At 45.7% G+C, this 11,995-nt stretch overlaps 1 protein-coding gene across 2 annotated transcripts; it reads left to right on the top strand.

Moving 5' to 3' along the window:
* The first annotated feature begins 202 nt into the window (after nucleotides 1–202).
* irf5 (interferon regulatory factor 5) lies at nucleotides 203–7,372 on the top strand. 2 transcript variants are annotated; one of them, XM_080757277.1, is made up of 10 exons: nucleotides 203–281; nucleotides 460–506; nucleotides 2,447–2,691; nucleotides 3,320–3,506; nucleotides 4,022–4,047; nucleotides 4,143–4,170; nucleotides 4,299–4,709; nucleotides 5,519–5,908; nucleotides 6,553–6,671; nucleotides 6,902–7,372. In XM_080757277.1, the coding sequence occupies exons 3-10, from the start codon at nucleotides 2,515–2,517 to the stop codon at nucleotides 7,088–7,090; spliced, it is 1,527 nt and encodes a 508-aa protein (XP_080613403.1). In that variant the 5' UTR covers nucleotides 203–281; nucleotides 460–506; nucleotides 2,447–2,514; the 3' UTR covers nucleotides 7,091–7,372. The 2 variants fall into 2 exon arrangements, with proteins under 2 accessions (XP_080613403.1, XP_080613404.1); XM_080757278.1 differs by lacking the exon at nucleotides 460–506 and having other exon boundaries at nucleotides 258–281.
* Nucleotides 7,373–11,995: the final 4,623 nt, after the last annotated feature.

The raw sequence follows: 11,995 nt of genomic DNA on the forward strand, positions 1-11,995 counted from the left end.
ATAGCATAGGGAGAGTTTTAAAACAAAATCAGATCAAGGCATGTCAACAGAACGCAGTAACCCTGGCAACGGACAACAACAAGCTCATAATAATAAGTCATAACAAACGCAGATTGTATTAAAAGTGAAAAGGAGCTGCCAGACTGCAGACTTTAGAGTCTAGATCAGATCCACTGCCTGCTTCCGTCCTAACTAGTGCCAACACCCGGAAGGGTGGAACTTAAAACTAGTTCTGCAAACAAACACAGACTGGTTGGGTCGCAGAGACAGTCCTCTGGAAGGTAAGGTAGCAAACTGCATATACATCTTGTTGTAATCTGTCTGGCGAATGCTTTGGGTATTGTTTTAATGTCTCGGTATTGACCGTGAACACGTGCGCTTTGCTTATAAATGTATAATGCAAATGCGGCTGTGTGTGTGTGTGTGTGTGTGTGTGTGTCTGTGTCTTTACCTGTACAGATAAACAACAGATGTCAGGCAAGTCTTTCTTGGATTTACAAGATCAGGCAAGTATTTTAATTTAATTTAGATATTTATAAAAGTATATATAAGATTAGCTGGCCTTTAATTACCTGGGGAGAAAAGTTCCATTGATGAAAGTCTCGTATGATTTTAAAGATCAAACGGAAGGCAATCCCAAAATGAAGGTTTTTAAAACGACAACAACAATCGATCTAGGCTAAAATGTTGCGTTTTGTTTTGCAATGTTAATCAGATGAGGAGACAGTGTCAGTGACGTAGTACAGTAGCTCTGATTAAAACCACAAACCACTAGCATTACTTTACTAAGGTAGGAACCGTAGGACAAGGACATATATAATGTATACTGCCCTTCCTATAATTAAACAGCAGGTGAAACGCTTAGATGTATTTGAACTAGAAGCTTAATTATGTCTGCTATTATAGTAATAGACTATAAGACTGCTTATTGTTACTTATTTGGTAAATTCGAAACTGTCAAAATGTGAGCTTTATTTATTCCTGTGCACAAGCATGTACACACACACACACACACACACACACACACACACACTCTCACACACACACACACACACACACACACACACACACACACACACACACACACACACACACACACACACACACACACACACACACACACACACACACACACACACACACAGCCTCAGTGCTGGAGGTCTGCAGGATCTGACTGTGATTTTGTCATTGGTGGGAAAACTGTTTTCCTGCAGTTGGCTGTGAATGAATTGCATTCCTTCCTGTGTCTTAGTGAAATCTAATATGACGATACTCTGTTGGGTTAGGGTGAGTCCAGTCTAATATGATGATCACTTTGACCTGATTCTGTGTTAAGGGATTTCATCTGGCAATACAGAAGTTGGCTCGACCACAGTTTTATACTTTGGCTTAGTAGTAAAAAACCAGACCCAACATTCTACTTTCTATTGATCTGTTTAAATGGATCAGGTTTCCATTTCTGTGCGTTTGCTGCTGCTGCTTTTGTTCAACGATCCTTGCTCTTGTATTACACGGAAACATTGTACAACTTTCAGCTCCTGTTTCTAAAGGATGGCTTCCTAAACGGAGAGATGTTGCCGTCACAAATACTGATATTCTGTGTTGTTTATCTCATTGGGGGACCCCCAGGGGTCCTTGATGCAGTTCCAGGGGGTCCCCAGTCACTCCCCATGCTAAATGATAGTTTGGAACCAAATGGACCCTTATGCAGGGGTTGCAAGTTATCATACTGTATACTGGGCCTGGCTTGGCCAGTGGGAAAAAAATCCTTGAAAATTAAATAATAATAAAGTCTAGCATTAAATGTTGTAAATTGTAATGGGTCAAAATAGGCAAATTTTGCCTATTTTGACCCATTACAATTTAGGCATTTAGCAGACGCTTAATCCAGAGCGATTTACATTAAGCAAGAACAAAAAAGCATGGGAATACACATAAAAAGCATTTATCATGAAACATGCGTAAGCTAAGAACGTAATGGAAGTAGTGGAATATCTATATAATGAAACTATACATATAAACTATACATATATACTACTATGCTATACATATGTACTATGACGTGCTATGACTACATAAAGTGCTATCTAAGGGGGTAGGGTAAGTGCTATGGGCCATGATGGAGTCTGAAAAGGTGGGTTTTCAGACTACGGCGGAAGATTGGGAGTGATGCTGCAGTTCTGACTGCAATGGGAAGTGCATTCCACAGTTTTGGAGTCAGAAGGGAGAAGAGTTTGGGACGTGTGGAAGACTATTGTCTTAGTGCTATAAAATGAATGCTTAAAAACACATTCTACAATCTACATGCGTTAAAAAAAATCCACTGGCCAAGAGGGCCAGTGCCAAATTTCCCATAATGTCTACCCCTGCCTTATGGGTCTGTAACTCTGAGAGTGTACAGATGGAACCAAATTGACCCTAACGCTACATTCCCCTCACCCATCAGTCCAGCCTGTAGTCCCCGTGTCCAGCCTGTGGTCATCGTGCCCAGCCAGCCAGAGCCATCCTCCAGCCATGAGCACTCAGCCCCGGAGAATCCGCCTGAAGCCCTGGCTCCTGGCCCAGGTGAACAGTGGACGGTACCCGGGCCTCCAGTGGCTCACTCCAGACCACAGGCTCTTCCAGATCCCCTGGAGGCACGCCACGCGCCACCTGGCCCTGTCCGAGGTGGAGGAGAACACCATCTTTAAGGTGAGGAGAACACAGTCTTTAAGGTGAGGAGGTGGAGAAGAACACCATCGTATCTCTGATGTGGGCCACTGTTTTGACACATGCTGACAATACGTTATCATGCCAGTTATATTTCCCCTTAATGTGGTTATGTACAGTGTATTGCTCCGTTGAGTCCAGAGCATGCTATAGGGACATTGTGTCATGATTATTTGTGCTAGGGACACTGGGGTCATGCTATAGGGACATTGCGGAACCACCAGGCGTACAGTATAGGGGACACATGGGAAGTAACATTTGCAGAACACAGAAAAGTGAGAAGCACATGAGAATTGAGTTGAACTTGACCCTTAAGTTAACTTCCTTATCCAGTCAGGAATGGAACGGTGGTATGACGGGCGGACAGTTTTTTTTGCTTACCCTTTTTTGAGTTTCATTTCACTTTCTCAGGGGCTTTTTCTGTTTCGGTAATTTTCAGGGGAAAAAAAAGGTAATTTACAGGTGATCATTTCCTTGTTCCATGTCTGACTATTGTTCAGTGTAGTTTATCAACTCACTCCTCAGTGCCTGGGCCTGGTAACCCTAAAAGAACGCGCTCGGTACCTTGACCGTGGTACATTGACCTTAACCCTGTCTCCCACCCCCCCAGGCCTGGGCTCTGGAAACGGGGAAATACCAGGAGGGAGTGGATGAACCGGACCCGGCCAAGTGGAAGGCCAACCTGCGCTGTGCCTTGAACAAAAGCCGTGAGTTCAAACTCCGATACGACGGAACCAAGGAGACCCCCGTTCAGCCCTACAAAATCTACGAGGTCTGCGAGCAGCCCGTTAACGGAGGTGAGCACCTGTCGTTCACTGGTTGTTATACCACAGGTCGTTTCGAGGAAGCCATCTGATTGGTTGAAACGGCCTTCTAGCCGTGGATTAAACCAGCACCGTTCACCACCTAATCAAAACAAAGAATTCAGCTGCTCTGTTTTCCCAGAGCGCAGCCAAGTCGGTGGCTAGGCTAGCTAGTTTCTTGGGACATTTGTGGTCGTAGTGACTACATATCTTTTTTTTTCAGCGATTTTCGGTAATAACTGTTGTATAATTGCAATATTACACTTGTGGGTGAGGTTTAACGTGATTATTGCCACTTCAGTGATGCTTGCGGAACTTGACTACGTCTCGTTCCTGACCGCATCACTGTCGTGGCAATAATCACGTTAAACCACACCCTCTCGTGTAACATTGCTTAAATCTCAGCAGCTGGTGTGATGTACATTTAGATACATAATATTTTCTTCATTTTTTTTAGAAATTTAGAAATACACTGAAATGTGACGGATTCTTTATCATTTTGGTTTCAGATACCGTTGATGAAGACGAAGAAGAGGTATGGAATTAAAAGTGAGAGATGCAACAGAAGCTGTACTTCCTGTTTTTTTTTTTTAACGATTTAATCTTTATCTGACTTTCATGCTTTCACAGATGCCGAATCTTGATGGTCTCAAGATTAGTAAGTAAAAAAGCTCCTTACATTTTATTGTTGGAATAGCCTGTTGTGACATAAATGGATCACACTGATCTGAATTATTGAGTAGTGATATTGGTCGTTGATCATGACATTTTAATGATCTCTTCCAGATCCAGGCGCCTTCCCCGCACACACAGAAGCCGCTCACTACAGCACCGATGGCCCCGCCCACCTCATCCTGATGCCCCGCCTCCTCCCAGACGCCATGCAGACGGACCCCAGCGGAGGAGGCCTTCCTCCTGTGACCTCCGACCTCCCTCGCTCAGACTACCCGGCCCAGGGTGGCGTCATCATGGAACAGGGCGACTTTGTGCATCACGGCGGCGGGCGACTCTCGGTCGACGGCCTGGGCATAATAGCGCCCATAGCGGCCCTCTCCTCCGAGATGCCTCCCGGACCCCCCATTGCCTCCGCGGCCCCCCCTGGGGGGCCAGCCCCGATGGACGATAGCCCCATGCCGGGGGTCCAGACCCAGGGAGAGGCTCAGCCCTTCAAGTATGACCTGTTGAGCAGCCTTCCATGTGAGTAGAACATGTGTGTCCTGGCGGTGGGAACCACATCATGTGTATTAAGCCATTCTTCTGACCTGAGATCAGATTCTAAGAATGTCTTCTACATCCTGACAGTTTTCTGAAAAAGCTACGTTTCTGTGTCGGTCGATTTTTCAAAAATAGCAGACCTAGAACCAGTCCCTGGAACAACATATTTTCAGATAGGGGTCGGCGGCCAATTACATATAATAATAATAATTTTGGGGTCCTTGACATGAAATATTGAGCACCACTCATATAGAAACGGGTATTTCAGAAAATTGTCAGGATTTAGAAGACTTTTTTTAATTTATTTCTAAGTCGGGTCTAAATGGGTTAAACTTTGTGTTATTTGAGATGCATATCCTCACAATAGCAGTGGCCTAATTTGCCGTTATGTGGATTATGTGAGGTCTTAGTGAAGCAGTGGGTAACACTGGCGCTCATACATACCAGGCTGGCACACCCAGCACTGGCATGAAGACGAAAGGCGTGGCAGGTTCCGTGTCTTTAAAGGTTTTTTGTTTTTCTTTCAACCAAGTCATCATGTTATAGGTTGTTATTAGAGAAACTGCTCTCTTTCGTTTTTGGGATTTTAGCAGTTATTCCTGGAACACTAGCATCTTTTCAGATTGGGGTCGGCGGCCAATTACATATATTTTTGGGGGTCCTTGACATGATAAAGGTTGAGCACCACTGATATAGAAACATAGGTTCATCAGAAAAGTGTCAGGATTTAGTAGGCATCTACTCCATGTCTCACTCCATGTCTTCCACCCCGTCTGTCTCCGGCTGAGCAGTGACCGATCTGGATCTGAAGTTCCAGTACCGCGGCCGCACGGTGGACTCCCTGACGGTCAGCAACCCCCAGGGCTGTCGGCTCTACTACGGCCACCTGGAGCCCACCCCGGACCAGGTGGAGCTGTTTGGGCCCGTCACCCTGCAGCAGGTCCGCTTCCCGGACACGGCCGGCGTCCAGAACCAGAAGCAGAAGTTCTACACGGAGGCTCTGCTGGACGTGATGGACCGCGGGCTGATCCTGGAGATCTGGGAGCAGGACATCTACGCCGTCCGCCTCTGCCAGTGCAAGGTGTACTGGTCCGGGCCCGGCATGCCCGAGCAGGGCCCGCCCAACCCCATGGAGAGGGAGAAGAAGATCAAAGTGTTCAGCCTGAATGACTTCCTGCAAGGTGAGAGAGACCTGCGGTCATTAAACTGCAGCCTGTTCAGTGAGGATCAGAGTGGCGTGGTTCACAGGACACCACGGCGACTGGCCCGTCGCTTTACACTCTCGGGTAACGGCACGGTACCTGAGAGTGTCCTCCTCAGTCTCTGTGGATGGATGTCTGTCCTCCCCAGTCTCTGTGGATGGATCTCTGTCCTCCCCAGTCTCTGGGAGGGATGGATCTCTGTCCTCCCCAGTCTCTGGGAGGGATGGATGTCTGTCCTCCCCAGTCTCTGGGAGGGATGGATGTCTGTCCTCCCCAGTCTCTGGGAGGGATGGATGGATGGAGGGATATCTTATGAAGAAATTATTGAAAACAATAACCGCTAGTTAGTTGTAATGGATCCAATGTAGTAAGCTCTAGTTAATACTTTTCATCAGCTAAATATTTATAAAACCCACACATCACTTTCAACAGAGATAGAGCCAGCATATCTTTCACAAATTGACAAAATGTTGTACAAAATAAGGCATTGGTTTATGAAAAAAACTAATATGGAGATGCGTGATTTCTGCCCAACAGCGATATCACGTTCATCTTTGACTGGAATCTTGTTTTTCCTCCTCTGTCCACACACACACACACACACACACACACACGGAGAGCAGGACTGATCTTCTTCCAGAAAGGTGAAGCCCACCGCCCTCCTCCCTTCGAGATCTGCTTCTGCTTTGGGGAGGACTGGCCCGACAAGAAGCCCAAAGAGAAGAAGCTGATTATTGTCCAGGTCAGTGGACACACAGTCTCACACACACACACACAGTATTATGCACCATGAAAGTCTCTCTACGTGGTGGAGGGTGTCGGGTATAGAGCAGTGGTTCTGAAGTGGGGATGTGAGGGAAAGTGGAAAAACTGGACACAGTTTAAAGTAAATGTGCTCAGGATCGATCAGAATCAAGCATTCAACCAAGCCATGTAATATAATAGTAAATAATAAACATTGTTCCCCATCAGGTGGTCCCGGTTGCAGCGAGGATCCTGACAGAGATGTTCTCCGGAGAGCTCAGCTGGTCTCTGGACAGCATCCGACTGCAGATCTCTCACCCCGACGTCAAAGATCACACCGTCGAGCAGTTCAAGGAGCTACAGAGACTGCTCCAGACCCAGCACATCCAGGGGCCCTGGGCCCTTAACGGACCCTGAACATCCAGGGGCCCTTAATGGACCCTGAACCCCAGGGGCCCTGGGCCCTTAATGGACCCTGAGGAGCACATCCAGGGGCCCTGGGCCTGTAATGGACCCTGAGGAGCACATCCAGGGGCCCGTAATGGACCCTGAGTGGCACATCCAGGGGCCCTGGGCCTGTAATGGACCCTGAGGAGCACATCCAGGGGCTCTGGGCCCTTAATGGACCCTGAACATATTGGGGCTAAAATATATATATATATACGATTCTGGGAAACACCCAAAGCGTGCCCATCCACTGGGGCCCCTAGACCCTTCACTGGGGCCCCTAGACCCTTCACTGGGGTCCCTAGACCCTTCACTGGGGTCCCTAGAGACACTTAAAGAGCTTGTGCTTTTGAGACTGGATCCAATGGGACGTTCTAGCAGTAACTCTTCGTGTTGCGTTTAACTGAAGGGCTCCACTAGTTTATTTTACTTTTTAAAGATTTCTTCTTGGCATTTTCATGCTTTTCTTCATCTACATTTCCATGTCACGCTCAGAGTGCATTGTGATTCTGCACGAAACCATTTTAATTAGAAACAAGAGTAATCTTAGAACTTTTAACATTTCAATAAACAACCGCTGCAGTATTCGTCAAGTTGAGATGCTGTCGATGCTTTTGTAAATAAGTGTATTGAAAATGCAATACGTTACTGGCTCCACATTGGAGTTCTGGACCACTGTCACTTTTTGTTTTTAATAAATCCTACATGGTTATGGTCTCCCCTTCCATCGTTTAATATTCTAATTTGTCAAGAGAACAGAATTTCTAAGAAGCAGCATATTCTAATTTGTCAAGAGAACAAATTTCTAAGAAGCAGCATTTGTGGGAGGCAGGACCGAATGGGTATACATAAAATTAAAGATTTGCATTCTTTCCTTAGTACCTTTTTAGAAGGGGCGAAATCAGTGCTGTTGAACCTCCTTTACGTCTGTGTGTTGTTTTTCGAAAATATTGAACCAATGGAAAGTAGTAAAAAAACACATTGGACAAAACCTCTCAACTCCATTGGACCCTCAAACTGTCCGCTAAAGCAGGGGTTCTCAACGATTTTGGGTGGGGACCCCCAGAAATGCTTTGGCCGTGTCTCGAGACCCCTTCCCCACCCCCAATACAAATTGGCCGCTACAATAACCATAATGGTGAAAATATCAAATACTGAAACCAGATATAATCATTAAGGAAAGTTTATGCATGTAAACTCTTCATTTCTCTTTTATTTCTTTTTATTTGGGGACCCCCCAAAATACTTTGGCAACCCCCCCAGGGGGTCACAGGTCACGACCCTCGGGTTGAGAACCCCTGTGCTAAAGCAACTAACTCCACCACCTCTCCCCCTCTCATGGAAGTAATTGACAATATATAAAGTTACACCACCAACTTTGAGGCTGTATTGCTTTGTTTTAGAAATATAAGGTTTTCTTTTTTTCTTGAAAACACAGCAGGAGATATAGACCTACTGTATTTATAAGGCTAGTGTTCTATTCACAGGCGTAAAACAGCACTTTTATTCCTTTGAAAGGTTTTTACCACAATGACATCACTGGAGTAAAAAGCTACAACCTATTCTGTACAGAAGCGAACGTTTTTAACTTTTTTTTTTAAATCTTTGCTTCTGGGGGGGGGGGGGGGGGGGGGGGTCCCTGGAACAATTTCAGATGGGGGTCGGCGGCCAATTACATATACTTTTTGAGGTCCTTGACATGAAAATGTTTGAGAACGACTGACAGACATGTTTTTTCAGAAAACATATCCTCACTAATGCTCATAATGTGGTACCATTTGTCAACGCACTAACCACTAGGCATCACTAGGTAGGTTTAGTTCAACCACCTACCAGTGACATCACTAGGTAGGTTTAGTCATTTCAAACAATTGTATTAATCTGAGAATGGCTTCCATTATTAATTAGGGAAAGTTAGCCACATTTGTGACCAATCTTCAAAATAAATGCTTACTTCTCAAATGTTTTATAAAAATCACACACGTGTGAACTGAGTGGTGCAATTCCCCCCCCCCCCCCCCCCCCCCTCTCTCTCTCTCTCTCTCTCTCTCATTACACAGCACTACCCCTCCCTCTGTTTCTGCCGCCCCCTACTGGTATAAATCAGTAACATACTCAGGCTCATACACACAGGTGTACACACAGGTAGGTACATGGACATTGCTGATTGTAGGAGTGGTTGCACCACTCAAAAAAAGGTGTCTACTGTAAGCTCTTCATTTGCTCCAACCCAACTAACTCCCTTGGGAAACCTGCTGAATGTTGGTACCATTAACCTAGTATACAGGCATAATAAATAGTATGACGGGTCAAACTAAGGGGTTTTCCCCCTCGTCACATTTGGAGAAGTGGCTACGGACGGATTTAGCCCAAGGAATGTTTGTCGTGCAAAACAAATGCTTGCAGTGGATTCAGAATCATGACACAAAAACCCTAGTTTGACCAGATTTTGACCCATCACATGGTACTTCAAGTAGAACGATTTGTTTTTTAACATTTTTTCTGCATATAGGTTAAATGTATAGTTTAATTAGATATAGATATATAGATATTCCACTGTTACGTTCTTAGCTTGCACATGATAACTACTTTTTATGTATATGTGATGTATTGCCATGCTTTTTGTTCTTGCTTAATGTAAATCGCTCTGGATTAAGAGCGTCTGATAAATGACTACATTATATAAATTGTACCCCAACTTTCAGCAGTCGCCAGTTTCCCAAGGGAGTCGGGTTGGAACAAATTAAAGGTAGTAAACCTTTATGAACACATTTTGGTGTGAAAGATATCGGTAAGCATTTATTTTGCAGATTGGATTTCGTCGACTAATACTAAAGTAAGTAAAAGACAAAGTCATTTTACACTTGGTTGCATGCTGAAAATATATCTACAAGCTCACGCGTTGTGAGCTTGTAGATCGACTATTTTCAGCAAGTGCCAAGGCCCGCCAAAATACATTTGTCGACAAATCACCTGTAGGTTTAGTAGACTAAAACTAGACGAACACTAAAACATTCCAGGTGACTAAAACTATATTCAAGAGACTAGGACTAAAACTAAAATTTCTGCCAAAAACACTGCATTGCATGCCAACTGTCCAGGAACAAAGCCTGGAGTTTCCATTAGCTTGGATGCCCCATCGATGATGTCACTGGTAGGGCCTGGTGCGGTTGAGAGGCATGCCACACTATTACCGCGGTGTCAAGTTCATAAGTAGTGATTTTAAATGTATTAGAAGATTTATCCCAAGATTTTTGTAACCCATTCTTCATCCGGTGCCAGTTGCCTAAGGGCCGATTCATACGTCATTTGTGGTTCGGGGGGGGGGGGGGGGCGGGGACCGTCTTAAAGTTGGCTCTTCGGTACTACTGACCCCCCGACCAGACCTCATGCTTCTTTCATTGCATGAGGTGTGAGCAGGCCGCTTAAGGCTCATTCATAGTCTGGATTTTCGGTGGTGAGGTGACCACCTCTCCCAGTGGCGTGCAGACATTTAGAGGCGCAGGTGCTCAAGTGAAAAAAAAAAGTGCACCTTGTGCAGCGTGTGGAACCGGCCAGTTTGCCTGAAGTGTGACATTTATAGATTGTGGGGCCTAAATAATATATTAGAAGCTTTTTATCAAGAATTGATCAATGTCACCATGGTCCACATACTGTACACTGTACAAAATAAGAAAATAAAAAAGGGAACATTGCCAAAAGGGCAGGGGGTGCTCTAGCACCCCGTAGTGTCTCTGTGCACGCCATTGACTGCTCCAGTGGTGAGGTGGTGGTGACCACCGCTCCGGTGGCGAGGTGACCACCGCTCCACCGGAGCTGAAATAACGCTGAGCGGTGGCGAGTAAAAAGGCCAGGGTGCCGGGCCTAATCCGGCGAGCCGCCCCATGTCCGAAACGGTTGAGAAATGACAGAGTTACCGTGTGGGGGTCCCTCTACTGTACTGTACCGTACTGTACTGTACTGTACTGTACTGTACTGTACTGTACTGTACTAGCACACCAAAAATCAAATCATGTGCGTTTGTGTTAGGTTGTTAGGTGGCGACAAACAGCCATGCTGTTTTCATGCTCATACCCCACCCAGCCAGCGCCACACACACACAGCTCCGTAAGGGAGTGGTTGCACCACTCAAAAAAACAAAACAAAAAGGTCATTAAAATTTTGACATATTGCTTATAGCAGCAGCTTTAAACCACCATGTAAATTCAACAAAACGTACTACTACGGCCATCTGTAAACATGTCCCCCCCCCCCCCCCCCCCCCGAGAGAGAGCCCATCGTTACATATCAGAGGAGGTTGGAAAACCTTTCAGGGATTCCTGAACAGTGAGGAAGGAAAAAAGCAATTCTTCTTCCCCAGTAGGAGCTGAACGAGGATGAACCAGTTTGACCTGCTGTGAAACGTCTGAAGAAACACAATGTGACTGATGACATCAGCTTACCCTGGAGGGCTGTCTGATGACATCTGCATACCGGGGGTTCGGATTACCAGGTGAGTGAGAGTGAAGACTCATTCATAGTCTGGATTTTTGGTGGTGAGGTGACCACCGCTCCGGTGGTGAGGTGGCCGCGGTTGGCCGAACGGCTTGCGGAGCGGTCTTGATATCGGAAGGTCGCTAGTTCGTATCCCCGGACCGGCACGTTAAAATTACCACCGTTGAAGTGCCCTTGGACAAGGCATTGAACCCCTACCATGAAATGTTCTATGAGCAGTGCCTGGCTGTAAACAAGTTACCAGTTAGTAGTTACCCTGGGTAAACATAGTACCTTTCCTTTCCTTTTTACCAGAAACTGTAATAACGTGGAACGGTGGTGTTGTAAAAACAGAGAGAAGGGCGGTGGCGGTGGTTTGCTCTTCACCGCGGCTCAGTGACG

The sequence above is a fragment of the Protomyctophum bolini genome (genome assembly GCF_963924005.1).
Source record: "Protomyctophum bolini genome assembly, chromosome: 23".
Classification (NCBI taxonomy): domain Eukaryota; kingdom Metazoa; phylum Chordata; class Actinopteri; order Myctophiformes; family Myctophidae; genus Protomyctophum; species Protomyctophum bolini.